The sequence below is a fragment of the Aristolochia californica genome, unplaced genomic scaffold, assembly GCF_029961685.1.
Source record: "Aristolochia californica isolate CCGP_79_NKW_82.1479 unplaced genomic scaffold, dmAriCali1.0.hap1 SCAF_13, whole genome shotgun sequence".
NCBI classification, from domain to species: Eukaryota; Viridiplantae; Streptophyta; class Magnoliopsida; order Piperales; family Aristolochiaceae; genus Aristolochia; species Aristolochia californica.
In genome coordinates this window covers 3,043,212-3,065,217 of record NW_027181804.1, presented here as the reverse complement: position 1 = coordinate 3,065,217, position 22,006 = coordinate 3,043,212, and the positions used below count along the sequence as shown (strand labels likewise).

The window sequence follows — 22,006 nt, the reverse complement described above, 5'->3', positions numbered from 1 at the left end:
GAGAGAGGGACTTTCGGAGGAAGAAGAGAGAAGGGAAGGAGGAGACGAAGAGAGCCAAGGCGGGAAAGAGACCGATTTTTTTTTTCGGGAGAGAGAGTGCTAGACTCCCGAAAATTTGCCCCATCCCGCCGCTCGTTAAATTAACGAGTAGGCTCGCGAGCCAAACTTGGCTATGCTCGAGCTCGGCTCGTTAACGTAAACGAGCCCATTTATGAGTTCGAGTTCGGCTCGAACTCGATATATAACGAGTCGAACCGATCCGAACATGAACCGGCTCAGTTCGAAGCCACCCATATAGTTCTATCTATCCTCTAAAAGCTGCTGAATGAGTGAAATTTTCGAGTGATGAATGACAAAGCTGCCTTAAAAACCAGATTTTTAAAAATAAGAAAAAATCTCAAATGATCATAAACATAAACGTAGAATAAGAAGAAATTGATTTTTAGTTAATTTAATTCAAAATTGATAATTGATTAAAAATTAAATAAAAATGGATTAAGTTTATACTCAGTATGTAGAAAATTTTAATTTTTTAAAATATTAACACAAAATCGACAAATAAAAATGATAAGTGCGAGAATAGGGCCAGGTATCGGGTATCCATTCCAATCGGGTCTGCCGTCCGAGGAAGGATTCGGTTTTCTTGATTCTAGTCTTTGGAAATGGCTGTTTCTATAAATCACGCGGATATGTAAGAGTTGATTCTTCAGCCAGTCTTCTCATCACTCTGTCTAATTTTCCTTTCTTCTCTTCATTTCTGTCTGATCTTCATCATTTGGTAACACTTTTTATGCCATGGTACTAGAAAGTTTTTATTGCATCGAATTCGTCTGCTCCATCTATCTGGTTTTTTATTTGTGAATTGGTTGTTTAACTCACATTTGTTAATCACTTTGTACGTGAAGCTTGGCGTTTGACGGTATGAAACGAGGGGACTGACATGATCTTTAATGTTTCTTACAACAATTATTGAAGATTTGGTTTACTTTCAAGAAATCGTTTTAGTAGCTAAAGGTAGCCCTGCGGGCTGGCAAGTTTTCTCTTTCGCTGTAGACTTCGAGTAACATATCCTTTTTCCACGCTTCTATTCAACATTATTACTCTGATTAGCTCATCTAAAAATATCTCGCATTTCATTTTTTGGTAGTGGGTGATGTTTTTATTTTCATTCACTTCTAGCTGTAAGGTTGATTTTCTAGCATGAATCAAACTTTTTGCTCATCCGAGTTCACAATTTTAGATATTGAAGGATTTCATCCTACTTGACCCTTGATTTCTTCACATGAATCAAACTTGTGTCTTGATGGAAAAGTTCCATTTGCAGGTATATTATATCTAAATTGGTCAACAATTAAAAAAACGATGATTTTGCAGATCTTGATCAACATGCAAAAGGACGTTTTGTTTTTTCGTTTGTCTCCTATTTCTGTTCTATTAAAAAGATGAATGATTTAGAAAAGAATTTGATGAAAATGCTCTTCTGCATGATTATGTGACCTGGAAAACCATCATCTTTCATTGCTTTTCATTATTACAAGAATAATAAAGATCCTTAGAAAGTTTTAGTTGACTCCAGAATAGCCAGTTGTGCTCAAGTGATGGAGTCTATAATTCAAATTGGATGCAATGGATTGAAGTAAGCTAAATGATGAAATCATTAAAGCAGCCAAAATATTGTAAGAAACTTATTAGGTCTCAATTTCTTTGCTCTTCCCATCGAACACATGTTTAATTTCTGCAAGCACCTGGGACGACGAGTTATCCTGTTTATATTATTTTGCTAGCAATAGAAGCCATCATTAGTCAATCTACTGTCTGGCTCCAAAGTTCTTTTTGCTGCAAGAATGTCCTTCTGCATAATCTCTCTCAAGAAAGTGGTTGTCTACATTCTTGTAGTATGATCTTGTAACCAGTATTTGGACAAGGATCTGTTCATGATGATGATGATTATGTTATCATTTTGACCTTGACTCATTGTGTATTGTTACTGATATAGGACCATCATCACCCATAGACCAAAGATATCCTACTTGGCATAGATTCCATTTATCAATTTCTAAGGAGGAGAAGTAGCGAAGCAGTACACTTGGGCCAGCTTGGGCTTTCATACCTGAAGATCCCGCCAAAGGTTCCCTTGGCTCTGTTACATTTTTTCTTTTCTTTTAAGTAAAAATCTCTTAGTAAATGTTAATTTTCTTAATGACTTCTCTGGTTCCATTTAGGTCATTATCTTGCTCAATCAAGCAACTTCTGTCTTAGAGACCAGGTAACGCCATTTCTTTGTGGTTTTAAATTGCACATAATCTTACCTTACAAAACCCCTTGTCCTGTTTTTTTTTTTAGCACTCATCTGTTTTCCTTTTCTTTTTCGCCATGAATAATTTCAAAATGGTGTTTACTTCAGAGGCATTTTTGCTTGTATAATCTGCTTTTTTGTGGTGTGCAGCTGAGCATAGGAACTTCATTTATATATTGTTTTCTGGAAGCTGCTTAAGTGCACTTTGCTTTAACATTCTCTTCTTCACTAATAGCGACTCTTTCTGATGGTCAATAAACCACGTGTATAATGCTCTTGCTGAAGGTCTTCCTCCTGTGGCAGCAATGATAAGTGAACCTCTTGCAGAATAAGTTTTAGTATGTAATCCCTCTAAGCCGGAACGATGTCAGTGTTGGTGTGTAAGGTCTCCATGGAAATATATATCCGTCTAGTTCGACCTTCTTTTTTCTTTTCTGTTGAAATGATGAATAATTTATTGCAAAAGAATTAGCAATGTAATATTAGAACTTACAAAGGGAGGGAATTCCAGCCCTACTATCATAATGAGAAGGAATTCCCGACAACAAGAAGAGGATGGGAAACACTCTCTTTTGTAAGTTGATCTGCAAAAGTATTGGCTGACCAAAGAGTGAGTTCCATCCTCTTCTTTAGCAGGAATTCCAACCTGAGCAGGAGGATGATAATTCATCATAGACATGTCTAGATTTCATATTAAGCTTTCAACAATTTGGTTGTTGGTCATTACAAGGAAGGGGGCTCATGAATTGGGTACTGAGTTTTAAAGAATGCGAAGGCAGGGAGTGACACCTAATGTGGAGTCTCATGAAGCATTAGTTGAGCAGATGCAAAAACTGCTCTGGATGGTATGGTTCAAAGTAGGCAGGGAGTTACACCTGATATGGAGTCTCATGAAGCGCTAGTTGAGCAGATGCAAAAACTGCTTTGGATGGTATCATTCAAAGTAGGTCTGTTCTGAATCCCGCCTTGTTTAGGTCAGTGATTGAAGTTCTATTTAAGGGTGAAAGAGTTCAAAAAGCAAGCTGGTTCATGAATTGTTTGATTGAAAAGGGTGCGATGGAGAAAATGGAGTTGGCTTCAAAGATATTGGAGACAATTTTGTTGAGGGTCCACTTCGTGAGGCTCTTGGAAACATCAATTGATACTCAATGGGTTAGTCCTGATCTTGATAATCTTCTGACTGTTTTATGTAAGAAAGATATGAGAGTTGCAGCTTTGGGGTATTGGATTATGGCCTGAAGAGAGATTGTAGTATTTAATTTCAAGTTATGAACGGGTTTTGGATACTCTGTTAGGTGTTAGGAGCCTGCTTAACATATATACAATATTGTGTAAGATTATGGAGAAGGGAGGTGTTACTGATTGGAGCAGTTAAGGAATTAATTAGGACTTTTTTTCAAGAATGATAAAGGGAACTGGTGGAAAGAAAAGGAAAGAAAGTCATACTGACAGCTGAATTAAATATTACCTCCTGGTCTTGACAAGCAGTGAAGTAGGGAGGAGAAAATCTTGAGTAATTTATTTGTTTATTGGTTTTTAATCACTAGGCTCCAATCAAATTGTTTCCCAATGAGATGGGAAGCGAGGATTGAAATTGCATTAGTAGGAGCAGCAGGACTACTCTTGAGGTGCAGTTTAATAATACTCCGAAGTCATTGAAATTTGCAAATTTTGGCAGTTTTCATTTTAATGCTCCGTGTGGAAAACTTGGAAGGTCTATGATGTTGTTGGTAACTCTTCCTTATATACTAAATCCCCTCGAACCGATGAAGGTTTACTAAAAATGCAGATTTGTGAATTCCTGTCAAAATATGCTTTTTGGTTGTTCATCGCCATTACCTGTAGGCTTTCCTCCCCATGAAAGTTCAGTTCCAAAATCATTATTATTGTTTGGTTTTGCCGTTTCAGATTGGTTTATGAATTTGAGGTCCCCAGTTTTTTGTTGTACAAGCAATGCCGTCAGTATTATAACTTTAAACTGGAATTAGCATTAAGAATCAATCTCCTTTGCGTCTGTTTCCCTCCCTTGCCATTTTTCAAGGGTGTTAAGATTTGGATTTTTCTTTTGGTTGTGCAAGACACTCAAGCAGTTTGATCTTGTGGGTTGGACTTGTTATTTTGGCAGGGAATCTTTGATTTTGGTGGATCATTTAGGAGACGGCGGCTCGCTCCATTGACAACCATGGCTGCTTCAGAGATCATCGCCGTGCCCGTCATCGATCTGAACGACTTCCCACGACAATCCGAGAAACTTCTGCAAGCGTGCGAGGACTGGGGTTGCTTCCGTTTGATCAACCATAATATTCCCTCGACTTTTTTATCGGAGGTGAAGTCAGTCGTGAGAAGCCTCTTTGATCGGCCGGAAGAGATTAAACGTCGGAATACCGAAGTAATCCCCGGAAGCGGGTACGTGGCGCTGAAACCTGATTACCCACTGTACGAAGCACTTGGGGTTTATGACATCATCTCCGGCAACGCCCTTGACACTTTTTGTTCCCAGTTGGATGCAACTCCTCATGAGAGGTATTTCCAGCTTCTTCCTCCAGTAATTATTTTTTCCGCTCCGCAATTTGAATCGATTGAGACAGTAAGTTAAAAACTGTTGCGGCAGAGAGACGATGAAATTGTTCGGCAGCAAATTACACGAGCTGGGGATGGAGATGGGGCGGCAGATAGCAGCGAGCATGGGGCTGACCTCTGATCTGTTCGATGGTTGGCCATGCCAGTTTAGGATCAACAAGTACCATTTCACGGAGAAGACTGTGGGATCCATTGGTGTCATCACGCACACGGACTCAAGCTTCTTAACTATACTTCTGGAGGACACTTCTGTTGGGGGGCTTGAAGTGGTGGACAAATCCGGCAGCTTTGTCGCCGTCGATCCCTTTCCAGGTTCGCTCGTCATCAACCTCGGAGACGTGGCCAAGGTACGTGAAGACTAGAGACCCGCTGGCTCACTGAGTTTACTGCTGGTTCTCCGGAGTTCTGAAATGTTGTGTGGGTGTACAATGAAGGCATGGAGCAATGGCAGATTGTGCAATGTGAAGCACCGCGTGGTGTGCAAGGAAGCAGAGGCGCGCTTCTCTCTGGCAATGTTTGTGCTTGGGCCAAAGGAGGAAGCCATTGATGCACCAGCTGAAGTGGTGAAATCTGATCACCCTCGTCTCTACCGGCCCTTCACCTACGGCGAGTACAGGAAACTCCGCGTCTCCAAACAAGCCCAAACGGGTGAAGCCCTTGCATATTTTGCAGTGGAAAATGGTTCCAGTGAATCATAAGACGCATGCAGGATGTACTCACATCTGAATCAACTGAAAATAAAGTTTAATAAATCATCTGTGAGTGCAGGATGTACTCACATCTGAAACTCTGAAAATTAAGTTATCCTTAATAATCCATTTAAGTCTATACTAAGTGTGTTTGGGAAAGTAGGTCATTTTCTTTCCCTCGAGCTCCTTCATCCTTTTAAGGAAATCTCGTTATTCCTAAGGCAAAAAATGGTTGCGGATTATACCCATTTTTCTGTAACACGTCTCATTCTTCTGTTGGGAAGAAGATTGTTGTCGGGATGGGTCGATTTGGGAGGCGAGGTACAGTGGCAAGAAACCCGGGAATTTTAGGGGAGAAGAAAGTGGAGACTTCCACGCAAGCTGCCATGTCACAGCTAACATGGTTTGCTGTGACGTTGCAAATGTAGCAATCTTCGTTCTAAAATTACCATTGGAAGATACATAGCGTCTTCTTATATGCTATAAGTTAAAAAGTTTTCGTCCACGGTCCACCTGTCGTCCTCTTGCGCAGCGATTGCACGTTAGAAACGGCGTGAGAAGAATCCAGACTTGAGCGATGAAGCCTGATTGTCGTCTTGAAAGTTGAATCTTACATTTGCAACTTAAAGTTTCTCCTGGTTTTACGAAAAGAACTCACAAGATCAGAGGTAACGACGTACATCTCTTAGCAGATCTTTTATGAATAAGGGGACCGAGTTTTTTACCTATTTCTGTTTCATTTTCTTCGTTGGGGATAGCCTTTTTTTTTCTAATATACGTCAGAGTTTTTCATTTCGTTCTTCTTTTCCATCTTTTGCTAAGAATTTATGGTTTGTCTTCCATGTGCCTTGTCGTTTTTTTTTTCCTTCGTGTGTTGCTTGGCTTGTACAGAATTTGGAAGTTTATTATTTAGCTTCATATTTTGATGAGCTATCGGATTTTACGCATTTTTTTATTGATTTTGGCTATGATCTGAGGATTAATTGCGAACTGTGTACCCTTATTGCTGTTTCTCGTTAATATTTTGTTATTTCCGGTTGATAACTTGCTGCAGTTAACAATTTTGTTCGCCGCAATCACAATTTCAAGCGTTCTGGCATCTTTTTTGGATTACATGATTTCTTGAACCTGATAAAATACTGGGAGTTTCCCCCAACTCCAAGCCCCTTGACTTAGTGTCACCTTCACCGGTAAGGCTCTTTTGGCTCAGAGATTGTCTATCCTATCAACCCAGCCGGTTGTAAAATTTCCCTTCTGATCATAAGGTGTCCCACCTTTGTAGAATTATCATCTATAAGAGATGTCCCACCTTTAAGAAGTGCCTTTTTTGGTTGAATTACTCAAATGGTCCCTCCGCTGGTTTCTAGCTATGCTACTGGTGGCCTTAACATTGAATAGTAAGAGCACCAATTATAGAGGGCAACCAGTGAGGTCTTTTATAAAATGTTACTTTCTGTATGTGTGATGCTTCCAAGTTTATCCTGGTTGCCTTATACTTATCTTATTCTAATGGTGCCATATGTGAATAAAATCTTAATATGCCTCTTTTTTTTTTCAAGAAAAAAAAACTCTCAATAAATCTGGATTCTGAAAACCACTCCTATGGGTTTAATTAGGTCTGTATCATTGGCTTATCTTATTAGGCCAACTCTTTTGTTTGCCTGTTTATTTTTATTTTTAATATAGTGAGAAAGATTTCTAGGTATGCTTGCTTTTATTTGGTAAAGAATCAGTTGTTGTAGGCGCATTGATTAAGCTGCACATCGACTCTTTTTTTGGGAACTCGGCATGCTTTTAGTATGAACTAAAATAGCCACTAGTACCATTAGCAAAAAGCATAAATATTATATATTATTGAATTCCAAGGAATTTTTAAAATAGTCTTGTGGACACTACAAAAGGCTGAATTGGCATTATGTTCACAATGATATGTCTAACCCTTTTTTTATAGAAACTCGAAACTTTATGACAGTCTATGTATTATTACTACGATAGGGCGGTAAAATGCTATGGCTTGCTTCCAGCAAGTTTACAACTGGTGATGCATCTCACATTTTTTCTCTGTTTATTTATTTTGACAGAATGAACCATCTCTGTTTTGGGTTTCTTTAAATTATTTTTTCTTTTTAACCTATAATATCTACTTTTTTCATGATTTTATTATGATCATGTCTTCATCTTCATAGACAGGTTGTCCATGTTTTGTTCTCCCTAGCACCCTATGCGGGATGAATCAATGGCCAGAAGACAAAATATTGCTATTTTTACTACAGCAAGCCTTCCATGGATGACTGGAACTGCTGTCAACCCTTTGTTTCGTGCTGCTTATCTTGCAAGGTGTAGAGAATGGGAAGTTACACTAGTGATTCCTTGGCTGTCTTTTGAAGATCAACAACTAGTTTATCCAGACAAAATCACATTTCCCTCACCATCAGAGCATGAGCTGTACGTTCGAGGGTGGCTTGAAGAGAGGGTTGGATTTATATCAGAATTTAATATATGCTTCTATCCTGGAAAGGTACTTGTCCTGTGTATGCCACTTTCAATGTTTAAAAGTTGTTATGCCTTGACCAAAGTGGAGATACACTTACTCATTGAGTTGTGCGTCCATGTTCATATTAATTTGTAGTTCCCGAAGAACACTTGTTATTTGTTCTATTATATGGAAAATCAAACTAGTGGTATTAAGTAGCTTGACGAGCAGCCTTGGTTGACCCCTGGGTTAATTTGATCTTTCAACTGTGACCTTCCAAAAGTATTATAATTTATCAGCACTATTTTAAAAAAAGTATTATAATTTACTTTTCTAATTTATTGAAATTGTACTGGTTGGCAAGCAAATTTTTTAGGTTTTTTCTTTGGATCTTTTTAAAGTTTAGAGCCAGGTCTTATTTAGTCAACTTGCAGTTCTCCACAGAGAAAAGGAGCATTTTGGCTGTTGGAGATATCACTCAGATCATTTCTGATGAAAAAGCGGATGTTGCTGTCCTTGAAGAACCTGAACATCTTACTTGGTATCATCATGGACAGAGATGGAAAACAAAATTTCGGCGAGTTATCGGGGTTGTTCACACTAATTATTTGGAATATGTGAAGAGAGAGAAAAGTGGGCTCCAAGCCTTTTTGTTAAAATACATTAACAGTTGGGTTGTTCTGATATACTGCCACAAGGTACCTCTTCATTGATTTCTTACTAATTGTCTTCTGCTTTATAATTATGCATTATTCAACCTTGTGTGCTGTTTATTTAAATGCCTGCTATCTTAATTCTTTCAAAAAGATAAATCATAAGTAATGGTTATCACCATATTTGATGACACTTTTGGTGATTGATGAGTTTTAGCTTTGATCACAATTTAGCTTCAATGCAGTGTGTAAAGATTTCTTTGCTGTAAACATTTTATAATAAGCATGTTGGCATTGGTCTGAGATTAAACGTACTGCATAAAATGAACTAATTCCTTATTAATCACGAGACTCGTGCATTATGTAGTACATCTCTCTGCAGACACTTGGTAGGCCGAACCAATTATTTGCTCAAATCATGTTAAGATACACAAGCATCTTTATGTAGTTAGCATGCTATTAAAATGTGAAAAAAAAAAAATTGTTAGGATCAATTTGAAGTTGCAATCTTGAATTACTAGATGTTTCTTGCTCAAGGATGAGTATTCACTCCTCTACATCATTTTCTGGCACTAAAAATCTTGCGGAAACTGCCTTCAGCAGTTCCTCTGTCACACACATTGGTCTTCTGATTCATCTAAAGCAGCTAAATGGATGTTTTAAGTTCCCATTTTGTTCCAGGTCATAAGATTGTCAGCTGCAACACAGGATCTTCCCCGATCTATTATCTGCAATGTTCATGGTGTGAACCCGAAGTTTCTTGAGATTGGCAGGAAGATGCATGAACTGCAGCAAACAGGGAAACAAAGTTTCTCCAAGGGTGCTTACTATATCGGTAAGATGGTGTGGAGTAAAGGATATAGAGAACTCCTACAGCTACTCTCTAAATACCAGCATCAGTTAAAAGGCCTTCAGATAGATCTTTATGGCAATGGGGAAGACTCTCACGAAGTGCAAGAAGCAGCTAAAAAATTGAAGTTGACAGTTAACGTCTACCCAGGACGAGACCACGCAGATCCTCTTTTTCACGAGTATGATACCTCAATCTAGGAGCTTCTCATTAGATATTTTTCTGATCTGATATTTCTCAGGGGCCCAGAAATCGGCTTTGATTCTTTTAATGAGTGTGATATTTTTTTATGCAGGTACAAAGTGTTCATAAATCCTAGCACAACTGATGTGGTTTGCACAACATCAGCTGAAGCACTTGCCATGGGTAAAATTGTAGTATGCGCCAACCATCCTTCAAATGATTTTTTCAAACAGTTTCCAAACTGTCGCACTTATGAGCATAAGCATGAGTTTTTTAAACAAACCCTCCAAGCAATGGAAGATATGCCCTCTCCATTAACAGATTCACAAAGACATGAATTATCATGGGAAGCAGCAACAGAGAGGTTTTTGGAGGCTGCTGAGCTTAATCAACAATTTGTTGAGGAATCTGCAAACTCCGAAGCAGCAGGTAATTTCATGTCAACATCTCTCAGGGTTCCAAATCTGAGGAAGACTATAGAAGATGCCTCAGCATATGTACATTATAAAGCATCTGGGATTGAGACAGCTCGTCGAATATTTGGGGCAATCCCCGACAGCCTGCAACCGGATGAAGAGCAAAGCAGAGCGCTTGGATTGAAACCCTTGAGCACTTAGGATAGTGATGTGGGTGCTATTTGATTCACCTGTACATTATGATGTGGGTGGGTTTCACCGTAGTTGTTCTGATGCCCTGAATGCTTTCAAGTGCTTCGAAAACAGCAGATGCATGTGCTTTGTACTTTATAATGTAGATTTGCATTTTAGGGGATGCAAGCCGCTGGATTCAGGCTGGATTGATTCATTATGAAACTTTGTATTTGTCTGTGAGAACATCAATGGCTCCTTTATTTCCCTGTAATAGCAAATTTTTAAAGATCAAAGAGGAACTTCTAACGCAACAAACATTGAGAGCCAAATCAAGGTATGATATGAAACAGACCCAGAAAATCTCAAGATGCCAAAATGGAAGTCTGCTGAAGACTTTCTCAAAACTCTCAGTCAAGGTCTAGTCAGAACAACTCCTTCCCTGGCATGAACGTGTGGAGAACGGCAGTTCTTGTTAGGTAAGTCTCACACCCGCTCTCAGTGTTCATGGTTTCAAACACCACAGAGTTTCTATTCAATCTGTCTTCTCTCTTGCTTGAAAACCAAATCCAATCCTCGCCGCTGAGATTCAGCCGCCTGAATAGAACGTTAAAAAGCAAGAACAGTGCAAAACCAATGGAAAAAAAACAAATTTGAAGACTAGTTAGGTGATTGAGTCCAATAGTATTATTGAAATTGCAGCTATTTTTATGAAAATTATAATTGAGAATGTTAATTGTGTAAAACAGAGTAAGCTCAACTCAGGAACGTCTAAACAACAATCAAGAAGAAAATCAACACTGATCTATTACAAATACAAGAAAGTTGCGTCCTATCACACGCTCTTAGAAGAGCTTCAACGGCTTCTGGACAGAGCAAAAATACAAGAGAAAAAACTAAAACAAAACAGAGTAACAAGGAAGAGGTCTCATTCTGGAAGGCTGATGTTGCTAAAGAACTCGTCTATTTATAAGCATTGCAGCACTCAATGGCTGCTGCATGCTATGGTTGCTTCACGCAATGGCTGCTGCATGCAATCCAGTGACCTTCATGAAGCTTCCCCAGACCCCGCCGCCAGGGGGCCAGTTCCCTTGGACCCCCGTCGGGGCTGACGCCCCAAACTCCGCTATCGGGGGCACTGCCCCCGAACCCCGTCTTCCTTATTCATTTTATAGTTTCTTCACAAATAACTATTACGGTCACAATTTGACCTCATTAGCGTCTAAGCCGAAATCGCTAACTAATTTACTCACTATCGATATTGGTACTCCTCATAATTGGGGCCCAAAGAATATATTACATTAACGGTAACTTATGAAAGGTGGGCATTGAGACACTAACAAATTGTGCTACTAGGAATTTGCTACAAAGTAAATAAACGAATGAAGGATAGCATAAGCTAAAAGGTTAAATGACTTGGGGCAAGTTCCTCACATTAACCCACATTAACCAAGTTTAAGATAACCGAATTTCAAAAACTAAGTTTTACAAAAAAATTATCCACAAGTTTGCTGAGCATCACCAACCTGCAAATAGAATTGCCCAACCATGTTATTCCTTCACCAATCAAAATAGTTATTGTGTTTCATCTGGTTTTAATATGTGGTTTCCCATGGGGTGGTGTCCTAGTTTTGTGATAATTTCTTGAAGAGGCAAATTTTTTTTATTGATTGAGCTACTCAAATTTAAGGTATTATTTTTTATTGACTGAGCTCCTAGTCTGAGATATTTTACCTGATACACAAAACTTAGTTTTATTTTTCAATGTAACATACTTTCTTTGTAATTTGTTGTGACATCAACATTGTTAGCATCTCATGGAGGTAAAACTTTTGACACACTTGTAACTTTGACTAATGAAAATGATTAGATTAAACATTGTGTGAATTTTACTCCTTGCCATTCTACTAATATATTTGATTAAAGTTGTATGAATACTTTACCAATGGGTCAAATTGTGAAGACATTTACTATTTTCAACCACTTTCATGCAACACTCTCAAAGTAAATCTCAACCAAGCCTTGCATGTCTGTTATCCCATTCCATGCAAGAACCAGTTCAACCAAGCCTCGCATGTCTACTATCCCATTCCATTCAATAACTAGTTCAACCAAGCCTCGCACGTCTACTATCCCATTCCATTCAAAAACCAGCTCAACCAAGCCATGTAAGTCCATTTCCTAATGCACATCCACCATCTCATTTCATGCAAGAACCAACTTAACCGAGTCATGCACGTCCTCCATCTCATTCCATGCAAGAACTAACTCAATTAAGCCATGCATGTCTACCATCTCGCTTCATGCAAGAACCAACTCAACCAAGTCATGCATGACCACCATCCTATTCCATGCAAGAACTAACTCAACCAAGTCATGCACGTCCACCATCTCGTTTCATGCATGAACCAACTCAACCAAGCCATGCACATCCACTTCCTCATACACACCCACTATCTCATTACATGCAAGAACCAACTCAACCAAGTTATGCACGTCCACCATCCAATTCCATACAAGAATTAACTCAACTAAGTCATGCACGTCCACCATCTCATTCCATGTAAGAAGTAACTCAACTAAGTCATGCATGTCTACCATCTTGCTTCATGCAAGAACCAACTCAAATAAGTTATGCATGTCCAAGTCATGCATGACCACCATACCATTTCATGCAAGAACTAACTCAACCAAGTCATGTACGTCTACCATCTCATTTCATGCATGAACCAACTCAACCAAGCCATGTACATCCACTTCCTTATTTACGCCCACCATCTCATTACATGTAAGAACCAACTCAACCAAGTCATGAACGTCCACCATCCAATTCCATACAAGAATTAACTCAACCAAGTCATGCATGTCCACCATCATATTCTATGCAAGAACCAACCAAGCTATGCACATCCATCATCCCATTCCTTTTAATAACAAATTCAACTAAGCCATACACGTCCACCATCTCATTACATACAAGAACCAACTCAACCAATTCATGCACATCCACTATCATGTTTCATGCAAGAACCAACTCAACCAAGTCAAGCACATCCACCATCTCATTACATGCAATACCTAATACAACCAAGTCATGCACGTCCACCATCCAATTCCATACAAGAACTAACTCAACCAAGTCATGCACGTCCACCTTCCTATTCCATGCAAAAACCAACTCAACCAAGTTATACATGTCCATCATCCCATTCCATGCAAGAACAAATTCAACCAAGCTATACACTTCCACCATTTCATTACATGAAGAACCAACTCAACCAAGTCATGCATGTCCACCATCTCATTCCATGCAAGAACTAACTCAACCAAGTCATGAACATCCACTATCTCGTTTCATGCAAAAATCAACTCAACCAAACCATGCACATCCACTCCCTCATGCACGTCCACCATCTCATTACATGCAAGAACCAACTCAACCAATTCATGCATGCCCACCATCCAATTCCATATAGTTAACTCAACCAAGTCATGCACGTCTACCATCTTATTCTATGCAATAACCAACTCAACCAAGTTATGCACTTCCATCATCCCATTCCATGTAACAATAAATTCAACCAAGCCGTACACATCCACCGTCTCATTACATGCAAGAATCAATTCAACCAAACCATGCACGTCCACCATCCAATTTCATACAAGAACTTACTCAATCAAGTCATACATGTCCATCATCCCATTCCATGCAACAATAAATTCAACCAAGCCATACATGTCCACAGTCTCATTACATGCAAGAACCAACTCAACTGAACCATGCACATCCACCATCCAATTCCATACAAGAACTGACTCAACCAAGTTATGCATGTCCATCATCCCATTCCATGCAACAATAAATTCAACCAAGCCATACACGTCCACCGTCTCATTACATGCAAGAACCAACTCAACCAAACCATGTACATCCACCATCCAATTCCATACAAGAACTGACTCAACCAAGTCATATACGTCCACCTCCCCATGCACGTCTATCATCTCGTTCAATGCAAGAACCAACTCAACCAAGTCATGTACATCCACCATTCTGTTCTATCCAAGAACAAATTCAACCAAACCATGCACGTCAACCTTCTCATGCACATCCACCACCTCATTTCATGCAAGAACCAACTCGACTAAGTCATGCAAGTCCACCTCCTATTTCGTGCAAGAACTAACTCAACCAAGCCGTCCATGTCTACCTCCTCATGCATGTCCACAATCTAATTCCAAACAAGAACCAACTCAACCAAGTATGTATGTCTACCATAAGATTTCAGACAATAACCAACTCAATTAAGTCATGCACGTCCACATGGCTTCATGCAACACAAACCACATCAAAATCCCATGAAAGACAATTCTCCCACATTGTTCATAAGGGAATATGTTCTTCGTGATTCTATCAATCAAGATCCTTCAAAAGAAAAAAGAAAAGGAAGATAAAATCCTCTCAATCAAGATCATAAAAACTAGGGAAGAAATATTCTCAATCAAGATCCTACAAATTATCCCTACGAAAGATAATATAGCTTAGAATTTTAAATTATTTCTAAAGTTTTCGGATCTCAATGGAAAAGTAAATCATTGACTAGTCTCTAGAGATTTCTACAAACCCACATGTATTGCACCACATGTTACAATTTTATGTATAATAGGCCATCTCTTGTATCATTCATTCATTCAAGTTTCAATTAAAATTTAATTTCTTAGAAAAGTTCTTCAACTTTTTCAGTAATTTTTATATGAATATTTTAAAAGGTTTTACAAATCATTGAATATCTTTGGACCAACACTTATCACACACCTATGATTTGTACAAATTGAAGTATCTACATACTTACCTTGAAGAACTTATAAATCTAATAATGAAAAAGAAAAGAAAATTCGCACCATACCACCAACATCATGTCGGTACAATTCCATAGCCTGAATGGGTAAGATATTACCTAGTTACATGTAGGCCATGAATACTAACAAAAAGAAAGGTCTTTTGTGCTAGGGTCCACATAAGTTTGGTTTCTCATCATCCAAGAATACCAAACTAGGTTTTCAATTCCATCTTCAATTGTTCTCAAGCCAAGATCTAGTGAGTCCAAAACTTGGTTGTATCAATTAAACCTCTTAGTATATATGTAGCCTTGCTCAAAACCTGAGAAAAGTAACTCCAAAACTTGGTTGCATAGACTCAAGTTAGCTGTTCCACAAGTTGGATTAACATTGTCCAACCATTTTTTTTTTTTTTTTGTTATCATATTAGGGTCCTACCCTTTCCTCTTCAGGACTAACAACATTGAACTTGGAAGTGTTGGGTGGTTAGGGGAAAGCTTTATCGACCATATCACGTTACTTATGTTCCTAGTACAAGGGAATCGTCATGGGTTTGAGAGACTGCGGGACCTGATCTACATTGGAGAGAAAGAGAAGACAGAACCCTACAGATGTTACTAGCCAAGTACAACACCTTCCATGGAAATGGAACGAAATGCTTTTCTTTATTTACATATATAAAACCAGGGCTGGCCTACACTCTTGACACAAAATCACAAGCAGAAGAGCTCAAGCTCCCTTACTGTGGTAATTAAAAGATTATCGAAAGAAGGAGAGAGACAATAGAAGTAGCAATTATCTCTAAAGCCGACAAGCAGATCCTCCAGACATAGGGAATAAACGGGTACATGAGTAACTTTCACAGGCTATGTGACTGCTGCTACGGAGATGGAGACCCTAACCAGCCCCAATAACCCAAAGTGAGAATCCATCCGAGCTTAGCAGAAGCTTTTTGTATTTTTCATGTCAGAAAAAAAAGCAAAAACGAAGAAAAGAGCCACCATGAATTCTGTTGCTTTCACCGGCAAGCAGAGACGAAGATAGAAACGGAAAAGGAAGGATGGAGATCCTACCAAGCCTCCATGAAAGGAAAAGGTATGTCATATGTGTGCGGATAAGCAAGAGAGAAACCATTTGGAGTAAAAGCGCAGAGGGGATAATGTACAGGTTGAATGGAGAGAAAAGCTTTTGTGAAGACAAAAAAGGATATGTTGTCAACTCACATGATTTGATTTTCGTATCTTTAGGACTCCAGCACCAAAACCAGGTCCCATACGCTTTCGTTGATGCTCATCAACTCAAACTTCTCTTTCCTGACGGGTAGATGGTGTGCAGAAATGACTTTCGCTTTTCCTTCTTCCAATCAGACAAGCTCCTTTCATGGCTTCTGTCGGGGTGATTCAAGACAGTTCTATCATCGTCTCTCTTCCCCTCCCATCTCTTTCTCACTTTCTCTCTAACCATGCGCGCACTCGGCAACTAATACCCTTTTACTAGGCTTTCAACAGGCATCACAGTTCTCTCTCTACCCTCCTGGTGGACTTCTATGATGCATTCTATCAAACACATACAGAGCAAGAAAGAGAAGACCCCACATGAATCGACTACACCCAGAAATCAAGTGGAGGGTGCACCATCTACGTACCCATTACCCAGTCCAAATACCTCAGGGCCAGCACGAATTGACTACACTGGAAATCGAGTGGGAAGCGCACCATCTACGTACCCAGTTTTCTGTTGCTGATTTATTCCAATGGATAATCGTATCAGTACCTGCAACTGGTCTCCCATATAATCCTCATAATCTCCAAAACAATCTCTAGTAACTTTAAAGCTTTCCATCTCACGTACAGAGAGAGAGAGGGAAAGGGGGTGAAAGAGCCTTGTAAACGGATCTGGATGAAAACCGGAAGCCACCAATAGTGACTGCAGAGAGGATTTCCTCTGCAGAAGCTGCCACATGCTTCTGTACATGTAACAGCAAGCAAGACATATGCAGGCATTAAATGGAAGATGGCACTCTCCCCTCACCACTTGTTCACTGATTCCAATAGTTCTTACATTAGTAGGGGGGAAATGAAGAAACAAAGAAAGTAGAAAGTCGACATGAATTTCTCAAAGTTTTTTTTTTTTTTTTTTTTCTCATTCTGCAGATTAATGCCCACCACCACCATTAACATGCCACATGATGTGTATGGACAATCGCCATTAAAGGCCATCAAGGAAGCTCATTCACTTGCAATTAAAATACTAAAATGAATGGAACATTTCTGTTATTATACAAATGAATGGCCCATCACAAGCACATGGGGTTGCTCCCTCTTCTCCATCTGGATCATGGAATTGTTTAAATGCCTCATTACCAAAAAGAATAAATATATACAGGGTACAGGGAATCCGATGAGAAACAGCTTTAAAATTCAAGGAACAAAAAGCTCACAGAAACAGCAACTACAATAACAACAACGATACTGTAATTATTATTAAACAAGCCATTAATAAACAAGCTAGACACATCAAGACTTGAAAACAAAGTGTTATTGCTTCTGGTCCATAACAAATATCCCACTTTTTTAATATTCTTATATATCAAGCCACGATACAGACACCCAGACACCCTGCTCGATCCATCTCTTCTTCACGTTCATCGCTTCGCCTCGGCTTCGCGGAAGCTGGGATTCCGTAGGTGGTTTCTGGAGATTGAATGAGCAGGCCGCGGTGGTTGGTTTTTCAGCTTCTGCTTTTACATTTCTCCACGGCCCTTGGAGCTGGAAAGGGACAGTAGAATGAAGGTTAATTTCATGCCAGACGGTGAAAAAAGGAATTACAGGAGAAAATTATAAATTTTCCTTCCTTGCATGAGAATCTCCTCCGTGTCTTCAAAAAGAAATTAATGGTTTGATTAACTACTATTTAAAGAAGAAGTACAGGTTATGCAACATTATCATTTTCTTTTTTTTCTTCTGTTGATGCAGTTTACGGACAAGCAGGCCTTAATGAGTGGTTTGATTTGCTTGGAAGATATGCTAGCTATTTCATGAACAAGATTCGCTGGAAGCATATGTTTGTCGTCCATTAAAAATCAAAAACTTTTTCCAAATTCCAACCAGGCTCGCAGATGATGAACAATAATTCCTCGAAGCTGCTAATGCACATGAAGCTAATGATCCTAGGGTTTATCAAGCTACTAACCGAGTCCAATGGCCTCTGATCCCTTCATTATGCGCAGGCGCTTGCACGATTCCACGAACATGCTGCAAGAAACCAAATCGGGGTCAGCGATTTGCTTTTTTATTTTAAAATTATCGGTTGCTTTAGTCAATCCCGACGTATACTGTACTCTAGTTTCATTCTGTAAACATTAGATTAACTTTGCGATATTATCGATGTGAGAATCGAGGGACTTACTCCCATGGAACATCACCAACGAGCATCCAGTCACCGTCCTTGTCTTCGTAAGTAGGAACATAATCAGAGCCATTCAGAAGATCCTTCAGTTTGCTCTCGTTCATGAAATCCCTTCCATTCATCCCTTGAGAGCCTGTAATTGAGAATAAACAAATTAAGATTTCGACGGAAAAATTAAACTTGTTCCAGAGAAACAAAAGCAACCCCTGTTAAGCAGAAGAGATTAATGAAATTACGTTGGGTTTTCAGAGGTGTGAATTACTTACCCATGGTGAAGGAACTGAACATCGTCTCCAGGGCATTGGAGAAATCCTGGTAGCTTTTGTACATCTTGAGGTCTACCTTACGTAGGTAAGGTGCGCCGTCCATACTAACTTTGACAAAGGCACCGCTGCTGTTAACCTTGTCACCCTCCTCGCTGCTGCTCTTCACAAGAATGTTCTTCCTGAAGGATCTGACTGGTGGCCAACCCACCACCTGTGCCCTGAAAACCCAAATGCAAGCACATATAACGCTTCAGTACATAATAAGAATTCTCCTTAACATATTTTCAGGAATTTGGCATGTTTCTATAGTTTCCGATTTTCATGCAGTAATCTCGTTCATGAAGAGGATGGTTGCCTCAGTTCAAGAGAAATGGAAGAGAAAAGAATTAAAAGAAGGAACTGGAATAACAAAAAGGAAATTAAAAAAACTCGTTTTTCTCTCTCATGCATTCGTCTTCTTTTCATGTTTTTGGTTTCTATCATGAATTGATGACCGTCATACATGTAGCTGTATTGTTATCAAGTAGAAATACATCAAATATCAAAGATGAAGTTCTGAGAGGATCAAAATGTAAGCTCTGAAGCGAGTTTTTTTATCCTTTTGCAGAAGTTTTTCATGTCATCTTAAGACGTGAAAGTAAAGAATAACACACCCTAAAGTAGTTATATTTCTTCTTATTCTTTTATCAGCAGTAGACTTTAGCCAGCTAAGATAATAAGAGCCAGTGCAAGTGTAAAAAAAGATTAAAAAGTGTAGCTTTGAAGAAGATGACAGAAGAAAAAGAGAAAAGAAAGAAAGAGAGAAGAAACACACTTGGGAGCGGAAGGCTTTGCAGGGTCATTGTTGCAGGGAAGGAGGTTCTTCTCCTTGGGGGAGCTCTTCATCTTCTCCGACGAGTCAGCACGGACGTCTTTGGACGACGGTCCAGTCGGCAGATTGAGCTCCAAATCGACGGTCTCGGCGAAACCTCTCTTACCGGGGTTCTTGGTGGTTTCGCCTTCTCCTCCACCGCCTCCAGGCAGCCCCAGACGGAGCTCCGTCTCCTCGAACTTGAGACTGTACTCGTCCCGCTCCGCCCCCAGCATGTTCGCCATTTTCCGGCTAGTTTCCATCGAGACTTCCGATAACGACTTCCTTGCTTCCAGATCTACACGATGCACTCTTTTCAAAGGGCGAAACTAAGCTCAATAAATTTAGAAAACGCAGAGAAAGAGAGAAGGAAAGGTTTAACTTTCAGAAGGAGATTGGGATGGGAGAAGAGGAAGAAAGAAGGTGGAGCGTTCTATAAGACCAGGATTATATTAATACGAACCAAGCCGTGCACAGTCTGATGAGTGCACGAGCGTAAGATGGCGACACGTTGCCAGAAGCAGAGCTGGATCGTAACCGGGTTTACCGGGGGAAGTGACGGGGTTAATGACGTCATCGGAAGAGGGCGGGAATGATAAAGGCGGACGAGCCGGAATCACAGGGAGCGGGGGCGGTCTGGACCTCGAATAATGAACCGGGGTTAAGCCGTCCACGACACGTGGGGCGGAGGCTCAATTATTGGAGACAGTGAGCGAGACGGTGGTGGCGATTTGTACCTACAAACGACCAAAACTTTAGGGACAAGTCCTTTCGAGTGAACCGTGTATTTTCCCAATTTTAAATTAAAAAAATATGTGAACGCAAGTGATAATGAGAATCCTGCCGGTTCAGACACTGGGACCCGGGTTGACGTCTCCGCGTCGGTGGTCGGTAAAAACAGTCGACTCCGTCTGCGCGGGTCGGAAGTGGAAGCCTGAAATAGTGAGTAGCGAGTAGAGTAAGTGAGTAACAGGAACGAGGAGCGGGTGGGACAAGTCAACTCGGCACCATGTGCTTGGAGTCATTGAAGGCGGGTCCCGCGCCCCATGTGAACCTGTTTCCCTTGTCCCTCTGCATCAAAACCCATGCCCATGTGCCTACTACATAAAACACACACCCATGTACCACTTCCTTTACCCCCTAACAATTTGTTACAAAAGCTAGGGATTATGGTTATTAGGTCAAGCACATCTTTAATTAGCCAAAAATCCAAAATAATTTTCCAATGATTTATATGTTACATAATGTGGTTCGATTTGATGTCGAGACAGAAAAAGAAAATTTCTTGCAAAAAGATTATGTTCGACAAAAAATAGGAAGGGAATAAGAGAAAAAAGACTTGAATATGCTCTTTTAATGGCAATTCCATGAAAATGATATTTTAAGAAGAATAAAAAATAATACTTGAGACAATTAAATTATATTTATTTTTTATGTACAAAAAGGGGTGAATGTTTTGTACCACTAGAAGAAGAGACCATGATGTGCTAAAAGAGGTTTGACATGGCTAACATTAAAAGGGTACTTAAATGTGGAGTCAACTCATGTGTGTTAATATAATATTAGTGTCATTCACATGAAATTTTCACACCTAAGTCAACTGATGTGTCTAGGCATGACCCCCTTTAGGCCACCAAATTGACACAATTCAACAAAAAACTAACACCCAATTTTAAAATTTTACACATTGGAATTTGTAAAAAAAATCCAATCCTGTGTCGAAGAATCTTATTTGGAATCATTTTGGACATATAGACATGGGGTCCCATTGAAATAAATGACCCAATAATTTGGGTGTGGTTCACATCAAGATTTGGACTAAACTAAACCCTCTCCCGTAGCTCTTTAAAATTGGGATTTCTCTAACCAAGGTTTGGTTAGTTATCCACTGCCTCCGTGCAGAATCTTTAAGAGTTTGGTCTCAAAAATATTCGAGATGCTGGTTGACCGGGGAACATTAGATTTGAAGAGCTAGAGCTGCCCGGCCATTCAGGACCTGGGAATGTTCAGTTGGGGTCCGCCCCTGACCGTGCTGCCCGTCAATCATTCCCCTCCTCTTTTTTGAGATTAAACTCCATCGCCTTCATTTCTCTTTCCTGGCCCTCATTCATAAGAAATTAAATGGATACCTATCTGCTCTCCTCCTGATTTATTGGCTGATGGCCACAGATTTGGACAGTGGAAGAGATTTGCTCACTTTTTTATGTGGTACTGGAATGTAGTTTAATCTGTCTTGAAAGGGACTAATTGTCTCTAATTATCTTCTCTAGCTTTGGGTTTATTAGGAGTATCAGAATTGATATTCAAAACCCCTTTTCTTTTGGTTCAATTC

At 39.7% G+C, this 22,006-nt stretch overlaps 2 protein-coding genes across 10 annotated transcripts; one reads left to right on the top strand and one right to left on the bottom strand.

Annotated features, from left to right (window-relative positions):
- The first annotated feature begins 611 nt into the window (after window positions 1–611).
- LOC137947943 (digalactosyldiacylglycerol synthase 2, chloroplastic) lies at window positions 612–10,557 on the top strand. 9 transcript variants are annotated; one of them, XR_011111568.1, is made up of 9 exons: window positions 621–778; window positions 906–1,014; window positions 1,577–1,676; window positions 1,997–2,128; window positions 2,223–2,266; window positions 4,422–4,819; window positions 4,908–5,223; window positions 5,311–6,233; window positions 6,620–6,755. XR_011111568.1 is itself a non-coding variant. In XM_068793816.1 (6 exons), the coding sequence occupies exons 3-6, from the start codon at window positions 7,787–7,789 to the stop codon at window positions 10,339–10,341; spliced, it is 1,416 nt and encodes a 471-aa protein (XP_068649917.1). In that variant the 5' UTR covers window positions 5,576–6,233; window positions 6,620–6,755; window positions 7,752–7,786; the 3' UTR covers window positions 10,342–10,557. The 9 variants fall into 9 exon arrangements, 3 of the variants coding, with proteins under 3 accessions (XP_068649917.1, XP_068649916.1, XP_068649915.1); XR_011111566.1 differs by having other exon boundaries at window positions 621–798; XR_011111570.1 differs by lacking the exon at window positions 621–778 and having other exon boundaries at window positions 814–1,014.
- Window positions 10,558–17,586: 7,029 nt separating this feature from the next.
- LOC137948101 (auxin-responsive protein IAA14-like) lies at window positions 17,587–20,107 on the bottom strand. Its single transcript, XM_068794046.1, has 5 exons — window positions 19,639–20,107; window positions 18,825–19,042; window positions 18,559–18,691; window positions 18,343–18,404; window positions 17,587–17,918 (listed from the first exon to the last, which is right to left on the bottom strand). The coding sequence occupies exons 1-5, from the start codon at window positions 19,935–19,937 to the stop codon at window positions 17,881–17,883; spliced, it is 750 nt and encodes a 249-aa protein (XP_068650147.1). The 5' UTR covers window positions 19,938–20,107; the 3' UTR covers window positions 17,587–17,880.
- Window positions 20,108–22,006: the final 1,899 nt, after the last annotated feature.